Source organism: Bison bison, unplaced genomic scaffold (genome assembly GCF_000754665.1).
Source record: "Bison bison bison isolate TAMUID 2011002044 unplaced genomic scaffold, Bison_UMD1.0 scf7180017864327, whole genome shotgun sequence".
NCBI classification, from domain to species: domain Eukaryota; kingdom Metazoa; phylum Chordata; class Mammalia; order Artiodactyla; family Bovidae; genus Bison; species Bison bison.
This window is the reverse complement of record NW_011494899.1, coordinates 2,241,582-2,259,710: the sequence shown is the minus strand read 5'-3', so window position 1 is coordinate 2,259,710 and position 18,129 is coordinate 2,241,582. Positions and strand designations below refer to the sequence as shown.

At 43.7% G+C, this 18,129-nt stretch overlaps 1 protein-coding gene across 1 annotated transcript in view; it reads left to right on the top strand.

The window, feature by feature from the left end:
* The window catches only part of BTBD11 (BTB (POZ) domain containing 11), a 330,664-nt gene that overhangs the window by 183,701 nt on the left and 128,834 nt on the right, over positions 1-18,129 (top strand). The window contains exon 3 of the mRNA XM_010853458.1: positions 15,663-15,812. Coding sequence (XP_010851760.1) covers positions 15,663-15,812 — 150 coding nt within the window. The remainder of the gene's footprint in view (positions 1-15,662; positions 15,813-18,129) is intronic.

The following is an 18,129-nucleotide window of genomic DNA, read 5'->3' as shown; positions in this document are numbered from 1 at the left end:
CCCCCCCCCCCCCCCCCGCACAAAACCTGGCGCTAAGAAGATTTTCAGCGAATGTTTTATTGAAAGCTGGATGGTGAGGCATTTCTCACAATCACTCACATTCCCAGAAAGGGACAGCTTTTCAGTGTCAGGAAAACTGATGCTCTTATTCTGAGTCCCCAGAGGAGCCATTTGCTGCCCATCTCCCCTCCTCGAGGTCATGGATGCATCCTTCCTTCTCCTGGGAGTGGCTCGGTCCCACATCACCTCTCTGACTCCAGTGGGCAGAAGTGATTCCTCCTTCTTACACCAGAACACAGAGCCTGGCCCCACTCTGTGAGCCCCTTTCCCTTCCCTCTGCATTAGGAGGACCTTGAATCATAAGCACATCCCCAACACGGAAGACAGTCTCCAAACAGAAACTGAAAAATGAAAGGAAGGTGGGGGGCACGGGGCGGGAAACCTCGGCCCTCAAGGTCACTTCTTCAGTGGGCTCCAAGGAATGAATACCAAGAGCACTTCTGAAAATAAAATGCCAGAGATAATGATCTAAAAGTAGAGAGAGAAGTGTCTGGAAGAACTGAGGAAGAAAGTTATGAAAAATGGCATTCTTTGGTATCTCTATTTCTGCATTAACCACTGGAATTTACCCAGAGGAGAAAAAGGCAAAGGCTGAGAAGGTGTCCAGACTGAGGATAGATAGTACTGAGTTTTAAAGTGAAATTAGATGTCTGGACTTCTAGAAAGACAGGTGATGTTCATTTCAGAATGGCGCTGTCAGGTCCCCGGCGCCCTGAGGACTTTTGTAAGGCTGTCTCCTGATAGGAGGCATAGGTCTCCTATGTCTGCTGTAACAAATTACTACCAACTGGGGGGCCTGAAGTAACATAAATGGATTCTCTTACAGTTTTGGAGGTCAGAGTTCAAAATGAGTTTCCCTGAGCCAGAACTAAGATGTCAGCAGGACTATGTTCCCTTCTGGAGGTTCTAGGGGGAAACCCCTTTCCTTGCCTTTTCCAGCTTCTAGGCCTGCCCACGCTCTTCAGCTCATGGTCGCTTTCCATCTATAGCCAGTCCAGTCTTTCTCCCACTGAATCACTCTGACATGGGCTCTTCTGCTTCTCTCTTCCCTATTTGAAGGACCCTTCTGATTACACTGGGCCCACCCAGATAATCCGAGACAGCCTCCTAATCTTAAAATCACTTGATTAGCAACCTTAATTCTTTCTGCCACCTTAATTCCTTCCACCCTTGCCAGGCAACTTATTCACAGGTTCAAGGGATTAGAACGCGCACATCTTTGGGGACCATGATGTGGCCTACCACATGGTATTACAGATTTAGGATTATATGATGATTCTTTCAAAATTGGTAATCCATCTGGACTATTACTCAGTCATTAAAAAAAAGGATGAAATAATGCCATTTGCAGCAATATGCATGGACCTGGAGATTACTATGCTAAGTGAAGTAAATCAGACAGAGACAGCTATCACATGATATCAGTTATATGTGGAATCTAAAAAATGATACAAATGAACTTACTTATGAAATAAGAAATAGATTTACAGACATAGAAGCAAATATATGATTACCAAAGAGGAATAGGGGAAGGGATAAACTGGAAGTTTAGGATTAACAGATATACACTACCATATATAAAACCGATAAATAACAGGGAACTATTGTATAACACAGGGAAACAGGGAACTGTATTCAATGTCTTATAATAACCTATAATAGAAAAGAATCTGAGAAAGAATATATATGTATGTGTGTATGTGTATATATAATTGAATCACTTTGCTCTATACCTGAAATTAATACAACATTGTAAATCAGCTATACTGCAATTTAAAATTTTTTAATTGATAATTTATTTCTGGAAGTGGTTTTTTATGATTCAGAAATTGGATTAAACTAAGTTACTGTGACCTCAGGAGAGTTACTTAACCTCTCTGGTTAAACCTTTGTTTTCTCATCTCTAAAATAAAGAGTTGAGCAGTAAACTCTCCTAATGAGCAACTATGGCTTCACTATCTCATGCCCAGGGCCTGGCACATAATAGGCACTCAGAAAACATGTGTACTGACTGGGGGCACTGGATTTAGTGGTGTCAAAGGCTTCACCACTTTAAAATGGTTTCACTACTCATGGTTCTAAGTAATAAAACAAAACACAAGTTTTCAAAATGGATATTCACATCTGTCAAGAGAACTCCTCCCGAGCATTTGTGTCATTTTTCTCTGTGACACATATCCTTGTATGAGAAGGCACTCAATTACACACACATGCATGCACACACATGCACGCACACAATAAATGGAAGGATGGACAACTGAATGTGTGTATGTACATGTATGTGTATATATACATATGCATGTATATATACACGCACAGAGGGAGAGAGAGAGTGTGTGTGTGTGTGTGTGCACAGCTCAGTTTTGTCACCTGTAAACTATAACAACAATAATAATATCAACTGTGGAGAACTGCTGTAAGGATTACAATAGTTAATACACACAAAGCACTTAAAATAGTGGCTGGCTCATAGCAAGTGCCATATAAAATCTAAACTACTGTTTCTCATCAGCATCATGAGTCTTTGCCACAGCCCTGAAAGGATGTGGAAGTTCCATACGTCACCCTGCTGTGGAAAGAGGAGGGGTCCCAGCCCCTCGAGGAGATCTGAGGCAGCTGCTGAAGGAAGTGGCATTTACCTTGTGCCTTGAAGGAAGGGGGACTCGCTGCCTGTGAAAGCCGAGCGAGGGGCGTTCTGGATGGGAGGAGCTGTGGAAGCAGAGGTGTGGGGGCGGGGCGGCGTCATACCGAGGAGAGTGAGTCCCTCTGTCACTTGGGGAGTGGTATGAAATTCGATTGGACAGCTAGGTTAGGTAAAGATCGCAAAAGTGAAGAAGTTCCCATCTTATCCTCTAGGCAATGGGAGCCTCTGAAGGTTGTTGGAGTGGAGAAGGGTAGCCATGGGCTAAAGACTGCTCTAGGCAGTACAAAACATTTAAAATCACCAACTGAGTAGACAGTTCTAAAAGACGTGGTGAATATAGTAGAGGTGGGGGTGGGGAGGGAAGAAAATGTCCAAAAAGTCTTATAGGGAGGGAGCCATAAGTTTTTTAAGTTCAGAAACATTGACTTATATTTGGGCTACATCATATATTAATATTTCTTGATGGAACTCCCAGGACAGGTGCTAGGAGAAAGAGTCTCCCCATAAGCATCCTTAACCAGATGCATAGCTGGATAGGGCCCTTTTTCGCCAGCAAGGACTGTGAGCTTTCTTCCCCAGGGGCCCATGGCCTTGTTGAAAGTGCAGTACCTTTTAACAGCAGCAACAAATGAGAATTTAGAGTCCTCTTGAGGTTGATTTTGCTCTGTAATCAGCTGCTGAGTATTTCTGGCCTAATGGGATTCTAATGTTTTTAAAAGCCAATTTAGTAATCTTTATATTTTCAATGGATTGTGAAAGCCCTATTAGTTATTTATATCACCGTGCACATGCGTGGCTGCAAATGGCAGATTTATGCTTTTATGTGCCATTAACATCTACACTATGTTAACAGCACCATTTAGCCAGCTCTCAAAATGTTGGCCTAATCTCTTCCATGCCTGTAGACACACACACACACACACACACACACACACACACCTCTGTCATTCTGTGTGGTCAGCCATAGGGTATTTCAACTTATTAAATATCCTAGTGAATAGTTCCTCACTATATCATATCAAATAAGTGATAAGTCTGTAGTCACCAGGCTATTTAATTAAAGATAATCAGTCTTTGAAGAGTTAGAATACAATTAAATATACTTAACACTAAAGCTCGGTTGAACATGATTTAATCTTTCTTGGGTGATTCAGGATCTCACAGGCCTTGGAGGCCTTTGTTATGAATATAAATGATCTTCATGCTCTTACTCTGCAGAAGTTCCATTGGAAAGAGATTTCCAGTTGGAATTTTGCCCAATGCACAGACTTCTACTGTAGAAGGTACCCTCGCAATTACCTGGAAATGGTTCCTAGACATCCTGGGGAAGACAAACCTGTGAATATTTGTCCTTGGCATAAAAATGTTCTGACAGCTGCTGTGAAATCCATTTTCCAGCCCCTGTTCTTTCTCTAATAGGGAGAAATTCTCAGTGGGGTGCTAATGTATCATTAACACCTTTCTTTAAAACATACTAATCTTTCTTTTCCATCAAGAACTCTACCCAGGCCTCATTCATTAATTCAACTTATGTTTTTTAAGGAAATCTCAGTGAAAAAGAGTAAAACAGAAGAGTTGGCAACAGAGAAAGGCACAGCTGGGCACATGCTGTATATTCAAAATAAATCTGCTGCTACTGCTGCTGGTGCTAAGTTGCTTCATTCGTGTCCGACTCTGTGAGACCCCATGGACTGCAGCCCACGAGGCTCCTCTGTCCGTGGGATTCTGCAGGCAAGAACACTGGAGTGGGTTGCCATTTCCTTCTCCGATGTGTGAAAGTGAAGTCGCTCAGTCGTGTCCAACTCTTAGCGACCCCATGGACTGCAGCCCACCAGGCTCCCCCGTCCATGGGATTTTCCAGGCAAGAGTACTGGAGTGGGGTGCCATTGCCTTCTCTGAAAATAAATCTAGGAGGTCTCTTAAATGGATATATACTGCCTTACCACTCCTGCTGCCTATCAGTTCCTTCCTTCTTTTTCTAATGTCATCACCTGCACTAACTAAACCATTTTCAGATACTTAATGATTCCGAATTTAAATTAATCTGGGAAAGCAGCAGCTTGAAATAACTTCAACATACCTTGTAATAATAAAAGGCAAAAACTGATAGGACTGAAAGGAGAAATAGATAAATCCACTTTGATTGTTGGAGACTAACATTCCTCTATCAGAAATGACAGATCCAACAGGTAGAAAATCAGTAAGGACAGAGTTGAACTCAGCACCTTCAATCAACTGGACATAATGGACATCTATAGACTACTTCATTCAACGTCAACAGAATCCTTCTCAAGCTCACATGGAACATTCACCAAGATAGACCACATTCTGAGGCATGAAGCACACCTTAACAACTTCAAAAGAATAGAAATTATACACTGTCTGTTCTCAGACCTCAACAGGATTAAACTAGACAACAATAGGAGAAAGATAGCTGGAAAATTCCAAACACTTGGAGGTTAAGCAACACACTTCTGAATATCACTTGGGCCAAAGGAAAAAAATCTCGAGAGAAGTTTTAAAAATATTTTTAACTAATAATAAGTGAAAACACAACATAAAAATTTATGGGATGCAGAAAAAGCAGTGCTTACAGGGACATTTATAGCAGTAAATTCATGTATTAAAAAAGAAGATATATGGCAGAAAACAACCCAATATTATAAAGCAATTATCCTCCAATTAAAAAAAATTATTTAAAAAAGATGTAAAATCAAGAATCTAAGTTTTGTGTTAGAAAACTAAAAAGAGAAGAGCAAATTAAATCAAAAGCAAACAGAAATAGTAAGAATTAGAGCAGAAATCAATTAAAAACAGGAAATCAATAGAGAAAATCAATGAAACCAAAGCTGGTTCTTTGAAAAGATTGATAAAATTGATGAGCCGCTAGCCAGACTAACTAAGAATAAAAAGAGAAATGACTGAAATGAAGAAGGAAGCATCACTATAAATCTCATGGTCATTTAAGAAATACTGTGAAAAACTTGGTGCTCACGAATTTGATAACTTAGGTGAAATGTACCAATTCCTTGAGAGACTTAATCTCCCAAGGCTCACAACAAGAAGAAATCAACAATCTGGGGAATTCCCTGGTGGTCCAGGAGTTAACGTTTCTCGCTGCCAAGGGCTCGGGTTCAATCTCTGGTCAGGGAACTAAGATCCCACAAGCCATGCAGCACAGCCAAAAAAAAGCAATAGACACTCTGAAGAGGCCTATGTCTATTAAAGAAATTGAATCAACAACTGATAACCTTTAAAAACAGAAAGCATCAGGCCCAGGTAGTGAACTCTGCTGCTGCTGCGGCTGCTAAGTCGCTTCAGTCGTGTCCGACTCTGTGCAACCCCATAGACGGCAGCCCACCAGGCTCCCCTGTCCCTGGGATTCTCCAGGCAAGAACACTGGAGTGTTCTTGGGTTCTTAGGTTGCCATTTCCTTCTCCAATGCATGAAAGTGAAAAGTGAAAGCGAAGTCGCTCAGTCATGTCCGACTCTTCGAGACCCCATGGACTGCAGCCTACCAGGCTCCTCCATCCATGGGATTTTCCAGGCAAGAGTACTGGAGTGGGGTGCCATTGCCTTCTCCAAGTGAACTCTACCAAACATTTAAGGAAGAAATTTTACCAGTTCTCTACAACCACTTTTGGGCTTTCCTGGTGGCTCAGTGGTAAAGAGCCCCCATCCACCTGCGGTGTGGAAGACTTGGGTTCGATCCCTGGGTAGGAAGATCCCCTGGAGGAAGAAATGGCAACCCACTCTAGCACTCTTGCCTGGAAAGTTCCATGGGCAGAGGAGCCTGGTGGGCTGCAGTCCATGAGGTGGCAAAGAGTCAGACATGACTGAGCGACTGACCACAACAAAACAACCACTTTCAGAAAACGAAAGCAAAAGGAATCCTTCCTAACTCGTTCTGTGCATTTGATGAGTCTGCATTACTCTAAATACCAAAACCAGACAACAATACTACAAGAAAACTATAGATGCGTATCTCTTGTGAACGTAGATGCAACAATCTTGAACAAAATATTTGCACATCAGATCCAATAATGTATAAAAAGAGCATATTACAGTCCCTTCAACACATCAGTTTTCTTGCCTCTGTGCTTTGGCTTTTGCTGCTCCCTCTGTTTTGCCCTTCCCTACACCTTTCTCTTCCCCACAGCCCATCCCATTCACCTAGTAAACCTCGCTTCATCTTTTGGTACTGATCCTAGGACAGTTCATCCGTGAATCCTTTCCTGTCAACGCCACTCAGGTAGACTACCCAATTTCTATGTGTGCCATTAGTGTAGCATGTACGAGCTTCTCTTACTGCTCCTGTACATAAGTACACTCATAAGCATGTGTACTTATCCCACTAGATTATGAATTTCTTAAGGAGAGGATCTGTGTCTTTTCATTATAGCCTCAGTCTGACACATTATGTGGGATGGATGAATGGAGGAATGGAGGGGTGGGGAAATGGATAGATGGATGGGAGAGAGGGAGGTTAGGTGGCTGGATAAGTACATAGATCAATGGAAGTTAAGCTCCAAGAGAGCAACTACTCCGTATTGTTTCCTTCTGTATCCCCATTGTATTCGTTGTATTGGATACGTCCAATACACAATGCATTGGATAGTAGATGCTCAAAAAATAATTAATTAATTACTCTTTAATTAATTAAAGGATGATCCATAATCAAAGTGGAAGTTTGGATGGATGGATGGATAAATGAATGATTGATGAATGCATTTGAATTATAAGTATTCAAGAGGAAGCAGAATGGCCACCTTGATGTACAGCAGGAAAGCCTCCCTTGTCCACAAAGCTGCCTCCTCATTATTTTACTCTGGTCTGTTGCCATGTGTTAATTGAAATGTCAAAGACTAGTTTTTAACTCAAAACACTCTAACACACAAGTTCCCTGTCTGTCGCACCCAGGACTGGGTTATTACCCACTTGGGGTATTACCTTGCTGGGTTATTACCACCACATGACTCTGTGCCCACATGTGTCACTGCTGTGTAGGGGAACAAAGAAGACAGATGCTTTTCAGAGAACTTCCAAATGGCCACAGTCTGTGGTCCCAGGAGCCAGATTGTCTCCTAAATCTGGACCTTTCCACAGCTCACAGATCTTCCTCTCTGGGCTAAGAGCTTCCTAAGAATAGAAACTTCTTTAGTCTTGGGGTCTCAGAAGTGACATCTGAATTGGGCCTTGAAGGATGAACATGAATTTGCTGGGCATCCATCGAAAGGTAGGTAGTAGGTGTAGAGATAATAAGGGAGAGGAAGAAGTGGGCATAGTGGGTATTGACCACTCTTCCTAGAATTTTGGCTGAGAAAAGCAAAGAGAGAGAAACAGGCTAGCTGGAAGGTAAAAGTTTAGTTTTTAAGAACAAACTTTTTTTGGCCCAATGCCCTCCATGGTCTGCCCCTACTACCCGATCCTGCTCCTTCCCCCAACTTCTGCACCCTCTGTGCCAATCATGTACCCTCTGTTCCAACCACTCTTGTGGGCAGAGCACATACCCTGGGCCTTTGCGCTTCCTTGGAATGTCCTTCTCTAATCACCAACATTATCTTCATCATCATCATCACCTTTGTTGAGCTATGTATAGGGTCCAAGATTTACATGCATTAACTCATTTGATCTTCCAGTGGCCTTAGGAGCATATTATACAGTGACCATTCCCATATTATTCACAAGGAGATGGAGATACAGGAAAGCTAAATAGCATCCCTAGGTGACGTTGCTCTGAAGTACCACTGGTGCAATTCAACCTGAGCATTCATTCAGGCTCCAGAATCTACACTCTTTCAACTTTGCCATAAGATGTCTGCTTCCTCAGGTCTCCTAAGCTGCCCTGGGAAGTTGCCCTGACACTTCCAGGCCAACTTGACTCACCCACCGTGATCCATGAGGACCTCATGCACGCCTCTGCTCTGCTGTTTCTCCCATAGTGATTCAGTTGGTGGAGGGGTCTGTCTCCCTTGCCCACCAGGAGCCTTTGAGAACAGAAATGTGTCCTGCTGTCTGTGGTGCTTAGTGTTGGTGAATGAATAAATGATCCATAGATACCTTCATAGTCTTTTAGTTTTTTTTGTTTTATTTTATTTATTTTTATTTTGTTTCTTATTGGAGTATAATTGCTTTACAATGTTGTATTAGTTTCTGCTGTACAATGAAGTGAATCAGCTATATGTGTACATATATCCCCTCTCTCTTGTACTTGACTCCTACCCACCCCCATCCCATCCATCTAGGTCTTCACAGAGCATTGAGCTGAGCTCTCTGTGTTATACAGCAGATTCCCACTAGTTACATATTTTATGCACAGTAGTATGTATATCGGAGAAGGCGATGGCACCCCACTCCAGTACTCTTGCCTGGAAAATCCCATGGACGGAGGAGCCTGGTAGGCTGCAGTCCATGGGGTCGCGAAGAGTCGGACACGACTGAGCGACTTCCCTTTCACTTTTCACTTTCATGCATTGGAGAAGGAAATGGCAACCCACTCCAGTATTCTTGCCTGGAGAATCCCAGGGACAGGGGAGCCTGGTGGGCTGCCGTCTATGGGGTTGCACAGAGTCGGACACTACTGAAGCGACTTAGCAGCAGCAGCAGCAGTAGTGTGTGTGTGTGTGTGTGTATCTCGTGAAGTTGCTCAGTCGTGTCCGACTCTTTGGGACCCCATGGACTGTAGCCCACCAGGCTCCTCCATCCATGAAATTTTCTAGGCAAGAGTACTGGAGTGGGGTGCCATTTCCTTCTCCAGGGGATCTTCCCAACCCAGATATTGAACCCAGGTCTCCCGCATTGTGGGCAGACGCTTTACCGTCTGAGCCACCAGGGAATCACTACACACACACACACACACACACACACACACATATATATAAATTCTAACCTCTCAGTTTATCCCTCCCTCCCCTTCCCCACAGTGTCCACATGTCCATCTCTACGTCTGTCTCTATTCCTGCCCTGCAAGTAGGTTCATCTGTACCATGTTTCTAGAGTCCACATATATGCTTTAATATACGATATTTGTTTTTCTCTTTCTGACTTATTTCACTTTGTATGACAAACCCTAGGTCCATCCACATTTCTGCAGATGACCCAATTTCATTCCTTTCAATGACTGAGTTATATTCCAGTGTATCTATGTACCACATCTTTTTTATCCATTCATCTGTCTTTGGTTATTTAGGTTGTCTCTATGTCTGACTATTGTAAATAGTGCTACAATGAACACTGACGTACATGTGTCCTTTTGAATTATGATTTTCAATGGCTTAGTGGGTAAAGAATCTGCCTGCAACACAGGAGACACAGGAGATGTGAGTTTGAACCCTGGGTCAGGAAGATCCTCTGGAGAAGGAAATGGCAACCCACTCCAGTATTCATGCCTGGAAAATCCCATGGATAGAGGAACCTTGTGGGCTGCAGTCCATGAGGCTGCAAAGAGTGGGACATGACTGAGCGACTAACACTTTCACTTTCAGGGTGTATGTCCAGTAGTGGGATTTCTGGGTCATATGGTAGTTCTATAGATATCTTCATGTTCTTTTAAGGTCAGCATGCTTATTCCCCCTGGGCACTTCAGCTGCCAAGGACCAGCATGTTATTGAACTCATTTCTGAAAATTCTCCATCTTTGTGTTTTCTACCTCTTGTTTCTTTTGATGGTTTAGCTTCAGACTTCCTAAGAGCTTTTCCCACTGAATGTAATTCATAATGGGGGAAAAATAAACTGTGGTCTGGGTGTATCCTAATTGGAATATGGCATGCCTCTCACAGATGTATGTGCTCACCAAGCCAGCCATGAATTTGTTTCCCACTGCCAAATTTCTTAAAATAAAAAGGAGTTTCCAAGCCTATTGTGCAAACATTTTTAAAAATCTGATAACTTCCTACCTTATTTCTTAATAAATTAAACAGTAGAAGAAAGCCCTCTAGCAGCGTGTTATTGAATTCCTAAATCTTTCCTTTCAAAGAACTTCACTTGGATTATTAACAAACATTTATCGACCCCTTTTTCTGTGACAGGTTGTCCATGTAGATTATCCCATTACGGCCTCCCAAGCACACTAGGAGGTAGATAGCATCAAACAAGTTTCAGAGAGAGAAACAGAGGCTCAGAGGGGCCGGGTCACAAGTCCCAGGCCTCACAGCTGGGAGACGGTGAGGCAGGAATCTGAACCCAGCCAGGTCTGTCCAATGCCAGTTTGAGGGCTGGTGTGCTGCACCCCAGCTGCTTCCTTCCCATTTTTTAAAGCTGGGACTGGTGCCAGGACCCTCCACTTTAAATTCTGGGGACAACCTAGCAGAAAACAAGGCTTAGCTTGGCAGGCAGAACACAGGACAGTCTGTCTCCTTCTCACAGCCAGAGACAGACAAGGCAGAACCCAAGCCTGGGTCCAGGATGCCAAGACCTTGTGTAGCCCCCTTGTCTCCCATCACCATCATCACATCAAGGGGATGTGTGCTGATGGTTGTCTTATTTGGTTTTCTCTTGGTGGGTAAATAGCATCCTGATCCAATGATAGAATGGAGACACAGAGAAGAGCTGAGTGGAGGGAAAGGATGGCAGGGTGTTGTATTTGCCTGGTATGTATACCTCTATACCATCCTATAGAGGTAGGCATTTAGGGAGGCAGAACTGCCTGGATCGCCGCCAGCGGAGACAGAATGCCAGATCAGTGGTTGGTCCAGGGGCCCACCCAGAGGAGTGGTTCTCATATTTTCTATCCTAAATGACCTAACCAAAAGTTGTCTGTCTCCAGTCACACAGGATTGTGGAAGGATGATCTGCAGGACTATTTGAATCCAGACATTAGATAAACAAAGCTGCACATTGTGGGAAGAGGCCATTCAGTTAGGCACTTACTATAGGTTGGAGGCCTTAAATACTTCTTTTCTTGAATCAACACAATAAACTGATGATGTGGCTACTTTAACCCCTCTTTGCAGACATGGAAGCTGACTGAAGGTCTGGGAAGTGCTTTGTCCAGGTTGCCCAGGGGACTGGGGCAGGACTGAAGCCTGTCTCTGGCCTCTGGCCTCCCCATGGTTAGTCAGTCCCAGGTTGGTTATGGCTGGAAATGTGGACATTCAAAGACACTGGTTAATCATCTTTTAGCACTTGCCAACCCCTTTGAAAATGTGAATGGATTTCCCCTTAGACAAATGTATAACCCACTCCACAGTGATAGATTTCAGTAAGACGGTGACCCCTTCAACATAGTAGCCACTCCCCAATGGTCACCTGCTCTCCAAGGTGACCATATTCCTTTAGATCCAAAGTCATATTTGAACCTTAGGTCTCCCCTGTTTTGAAACTTGGGTCAGTCACCAGGCTGCGACTGTCCTTGACTCCAATAACAGAAATTGATGAGTATTCCAAAACACTCAAGCCTGTATCTGGCACTAAAATATGCAGCTGGGACCTTCTTAATGACCTAGTTGATTTTTATACACAAAAAAATAACTCTAGTTTATGTGTGTACCCCATACAGAGTCGTCAAAACAAAAGAAAAAAAGGAAAACCCTGGTATATAATCTTTGCATAATAGATCAATTATAGATTTCTCAAGTCCTAGTACTCTAGCTTTCAAAGCTTCTTTGAATAATTATATTTTCACATTTAAATTTCATAATGCTCTAAAGGAAGGATGAATAATTCTGAGGGAAATTATTTATTCTCATGATGAAGCATAAGGCAGTTCAAAGTTGCGTTTATACACGTTGACCAATTTTCATCTCAGTTAACATATGTCAAGCATGTACTATTGCTCAGCACGTGCAAAGTACTTTACTACACATGGTCTCATTTCGTCTCCCACCCTCAGCATTCTTATGACTCCCATTTCACAGAAGAGGAAACTGAGGTCCAGAGAGGTTCTCTGACCTGCCCAAAGTTAAACATGGGTAGGAAGTGGTAGAGCCAAGACTGATGCCCTGGGTTCCAGATTCCAAGTCTGGAGTCACATTTGAGGCACATTTGCTTGTACATCAACCCATGTGTGAAGCAATGTTTCAGATGCCAGCCTGGGATAAGAACTTGCTGTGTATAATGCTATTACCAAGAAAGCAAACCTGTGAGTACATGTCAGGGCCTTTTGTATTGTTCATTAGAGAATGTCATCCTCCCTGACAGTCAAGGCTCACTCCCAGGTCTCCTTTACTGTGAAGCCCCCTGACTACTACCCCCTCCCCCAACAGAGGGCCTCATCCCCTGAACCTTGGGTCACTTGTCCCACTGGGTCATGGTCACCTGCTATCATTTGCCATATGCACTTTTAAGAGTGGTAAATCTCTGAATTAGAGTCAGGAACTTCAGAGGCATCAGATGAAGGGTTGGCCCAGCATTCGTTGCCATGGCAATGGCTACTTGACCTCTGACCAAATGTCTGGGCAGGTGAGCAAACAGGAGGAACCGAGGATGACTCAGGGCGTCCCTGCCTGGGGTGATTGGGGGATGACTCAGGTGTTAAAGGAAAAGGACAGGCAGGAGGCCAGCCTTACATGACGGGCATTTCTGTGAAGATTTTGCCTTTCCTGAAAAGATGGGGGTCCCTGAAGTGTGGGGATCACCTCTCAACCTTCTCTATAGTCGCCGATGTGGAGCCCAGCCCAGTGCTAAGTAGTATCCAATAAATCAGCAATCTGTATTGTCCAGTTAATGTCAAGGTGTGAACCAGCCTGGCTCACAGAGTTTTTCAAATTGCTAGTCACGACCCACTAGCGGGCCATGAGATCACTTTTGGTGCTACACTCAGGATTTTTTATTGGTAAGATAGAAACGAAGTGAAAAGAAAAAAAATGGGGCATGCCTCATACATAGTAGGATTAATATTATTTCCGTGATTTTTCTTCATGGAAAACAAGAGAATTGGGTGTAGTAGTGGTGGTGGTGATGGTGCGTGTGTGTTTGTGTGTGTGTATTGGTGGTGGTGGTGTAGACGCTGAGTTGTATCTGACCCTTTTATGACCCCATGGACTGTAGCCCGCCAAGCTCCTCTGTTCTTGGGATTTTCAAGCAAGAATACTGGAATGGGTTGCCATTTCCTTCTCCAGGGGATCTTCCTGACCCAGAGATTGAACCCACGTCTCCTGCTTAGCAGGCAGATTCTTTACCACGGAGCCACCTGGGAAGGCTGTGTGTACTGGGTTGTGATATAAAATATATTCTTATTGAGTCTAAGATTTTTGAAAAACAATAGTTAGAAAACAATCTCAGAAACTCATTTGACCAGTTTCCTAATTATAAGAACATTAAACTCTAATGGTCATTTGTACTCTTTATCCATTTATTTATTACTCAAAAAAATCTGTTATGGTTGCCTTCTCCACTGTGTCAGCTTGTTAGGTATGAAAGTAAAATATTCAAGACGAGTGACTAGGTCAGTGTGGCTGGAGCCACTAATTATGCAGCAGGGGGCAGAAGAGGAGGAGTCTTTGTTTGCTGGGCATTTGTGGTTCAAACAGGGCGAGGAGTAGACTTGAGTTTTGACCTTTGCCTTCTGTCTGTCCCCTCGCCCTGACAGTTGGTTTAAATAATTCCGCACCTGTGTGTTGATACTGCTTCATTGTACTCCAGCTGTTTTGTCATTGGCAGTCTTGTTTCTCCAGTGAGTTTATTCTTGAATACATCTTCTGCTTCTTTTGCATTTCGAAAATGCCTAGCAGAATTGGGACTACTGTTGGCACTCAATAAATGCTTCCAACTTATTGACAACTACTTTTGTTCAGGTCCCTGCTAATCTTCTCATCTTCTCTTACCATAGAGCATGTATGGTATGGCGTTGTGGTTATGTGTATAATAGTCCATCTCCTTCACTTAGACTGTGAGCCCATTGAGAACTGGAGTAGGTGTAGCCTGTCTATCACCATATCCTCAGTCCCTAATGCAGGACAACACATGCCTGCCTCATTCGTTGTCTCCTCTGTGATTGACATACAGCAGGTGTATCTGTTAGTCATCACCATAATGATACTGAGTAACAAACAACCCTGGGTATCTCAATGGCATATTAAATTAACACTTGCTTTTGTGGGGCAGCTCCAAGCTACAGATTATACTGGATCGGCTCTGTGGGTCTCTCACCTTCCTTACACCAGCAGGCTAAGCAGGGTGTGTTTTTCTCATGACAATGCAAAAGCGCAAAAGAGCAAGTTCAACTGCACAGGTGCTTTTCAGACGTTTGGTTCCATCATATCTCTTAACATACCTTTGGCCAAAGTTTGTGAAACCAAAAGTCAAGGAGCAAGAAATCACACTCTGCCTATGGAGGCTGTGGTGATGACAGGAACAGTGAATATTTCTGAGTAGTTAATCGAAGTAAGTTCTCAGGTTCTCACTAAATGATCATGGAATGGAAAGGACGGGATAAAAATAATTGGACTCCAGGGATCTCCCATGGGTATTCACCATACAAGCTACAAAAGCCCGTGGGGACTTTTTAGCTCCTGAAATACAGCTCTATGGAGAAAGTCAGAGCTTTGTCTGACAGATAACAGCCCAACCACCCAGAGTGGAATTTGCTGGGGAAGTAAAGCGAGCCCTCAGAAGACTGCCAGGAGAGATGTCTTCCAGGGCGCTTGGGGTGGCAGCTGCCTCAGGAAGGCTGGTGGGACCATGACCACTGAGTTCTCAAGAGGTGGTCTGAGTCTCTGAGACCCCACTGAGTCTCTGCACAGGTGGGGTCCCTGCCAGTTCTGAGGAAATGATTTTCTTCTGTGTCCTTTGGGCATGTGCACATACAGAAGGATGTTTGTTAAATCAGGAGACCTTTGGAAAGACCTAGACATCATTTCCAAGAGGATGCAGAGCCTTGGTTCCCATGTTTCCTTTGCATTACCAACTCTGGTGTGGTTTGAGGCTGTGCATGGGGTTTGAGGGGTTTTGCACCCCTCCTTTGGGTAGCAGAAAAATAACAATCTGTTTTCCTTTCCCCCTCTGTTCCCACCACCTGCAGGAGTACTCTGCCTGCCAGACAGCCTGAACCTTCACCGGGACCCACAGCGGACCAGCAAGCCGGGAGAGCTGCCCATGTTTAGCCAGTCCGAGCTGAGGACCATCGAGCAGTCCTTGCTGGCCACCCGCGTCGGCAGCATCGCAGAACTGAGTAAGTGGATGCTGGTTCTCTGCCTACTCTGTGCCCAAGGGGCTGACTGTGCTCAGGGCAGTGTTCTGTAACCTATCTGGTGGCTCCTTTTATTAAGCACCCGCTACGTACACAGGTCAGTGATGGCCGTGGTGAAGGCGAGGGCTCTGGAGTCAGGTAGACTGGTAAAGACTGCCTCTGATGGAGGTCAGCCTCCTACCCTTTTCTAAGCCTCCATTTCCTTTTTTATAAAACAGAGAATATGGTAATACTTCACTTAGAATGTAGTTGTGGTAATTCAACAAGCTGACACCCACCAGGGAGGTCTCTGCAGTCCCTCGCACCCTAGTCCCTAGCACTACATTTACGGTTAATGCTGTAAAGACTGTTGATTTCCACAACGGGACCACGTCTGTTCAGAATCCTCCACTGGCTTACCATCTGATCCACAGGAAAAGCCCAAATCCTCAAAATTTCATCCAGGCTCCCCACCTGTATCCCTCAGACATCTTCCTCCACTTCCTCCCCAGGCCTGCTGAACTCAGTCACACTGGTACCTCTTGTTCCTTGAACATAGCAGACATACCTCAGGGCCTTTGCACATACTGTTCCCTCTGTATAAACCACTCTCATCCTCCAGATATCCACATAGCTTATTTCCTCATTACCTTCAAGTCCTCACCCAAATGTTGTCCCTTAATGAAGTTTTCCCTGACCACCCTATGTAAAATTATAACACCCTAAGAACTCTGTTCCCTCTTCACTGCTTTACCTTTCTTCTCAGCTATTACCCTATGACATGCTCAATATTTCTTTTTGTTTTTCAGTAACAAGTCCACTGAGATATAATTTATATCCTGTTCACCTCCTTAAAGTATATCATCATTCAATGGCTTTTAGTGTAATTCCAAGTTATGCAACCATAACCACAATCAATTTTAGGACATTTTCATCACCCCAACAAGAAACCTGATAGCCATTAGCAATCATTCCCCTCCCTCCTTCCCCCAGACACCCTCAATAGTTGACTCATTTTTTTTAACTATCTGTTTCCTGCTATTAGAATATGTTCTCACAGAGAGAAGAGATATTTGTTTTGTTCACTGTTGTAACCTCAGCACCATGAATACTGCTTGGCACATAGTCAGTCCTTGGAAAATATGAAAAAAGGGAGAGACAGAGACAAAGAGAGGGATGGGAAGAGAGGGAGAGAAGGGGCAGAAAGGTGGAGAGAAGAAGGCTGGGGTGTCCCAAGTTTGAGTAACGATTGCTGTGCTTCTACACCTCCTAATTTAGGTCTGGGCTGAGTCTGGCCAACCAGAGGAATATAAATCTGTATTTACTTATGATCCAATTGATTGTCAAATGACACAGCTGTGTGTTAGCTCCAGATGGAACTAGAGTAATGATCACAGAAATGCTAGAGTATGTTAAAGTATGAGGTAGTGTGAAATTTTAGAAAATTCTGAACTATAAAAGACTTAAGGACTCATAAAGCAACTTGTACCTCTTCCCAAGAATTCCCTGTATACCCAGGACAGTCATCCTACCTTGAGTACATGGCTTGCACCTCTGCAAAGGGAAGCAGTCGCTGATTTGAGCTGAAGGGGCTCCTTATGTTCACTAGAGCTACTTTCTTGGCACCTGAATTTGGAAATTCCCATCAAATCCCCAAAGTCATGAGATGCCTTTGATTACAGGGTCTTCCAGCCACTGGTCAGCTGTATGATTGTTCTTAAACTTAAGGATTCTGTGGACCCCTTTGGCAGCCTGATTAAGCCTGTGGACCCTGCCTTAGAACAGTATTTTTAAATGCATGAAATAAAGTGTACCAGTTTGTAAAGGAAGCTAATTATATTAAAAGACAGTTATCAATATATCTTAGCTAAACTGTGATATAGTCATTATATGTTTTTATTAGAACATTATAAAACAAGATCTAGCAGCAACTCTGATGACCTATTATTTTGAGGTGGTGATGTGTGTGAATGATATTTTGAGATATCTGCAACAGTTGGAACGGGAAAAGGAAAGGTCTACATTTTAACAGCCCCCCCCAGAGATTCAGATGTAGCTGGTCCAAGCAGATCCCTTGGGGAAACATCTCAAAGAAGAAATGCCGTGTTGTTTGGAACTCCACCAATTTCCAAGACATGCCCATGACCTTGGAAAGGCCGATTCTGGCTACAGGGTTGGATCATGTCTACATGGGTGCCACCTTGGAAGAGGCCCCCACACGTTCTCCTCTGGGGTCTCAAAGGTATGTCCTGAAGTATTTTAAGGGCCCCTCCTAGCACCTGGGCTGGAGCTCCGCTCAATTCCAGTGCTTCTCTTGAAG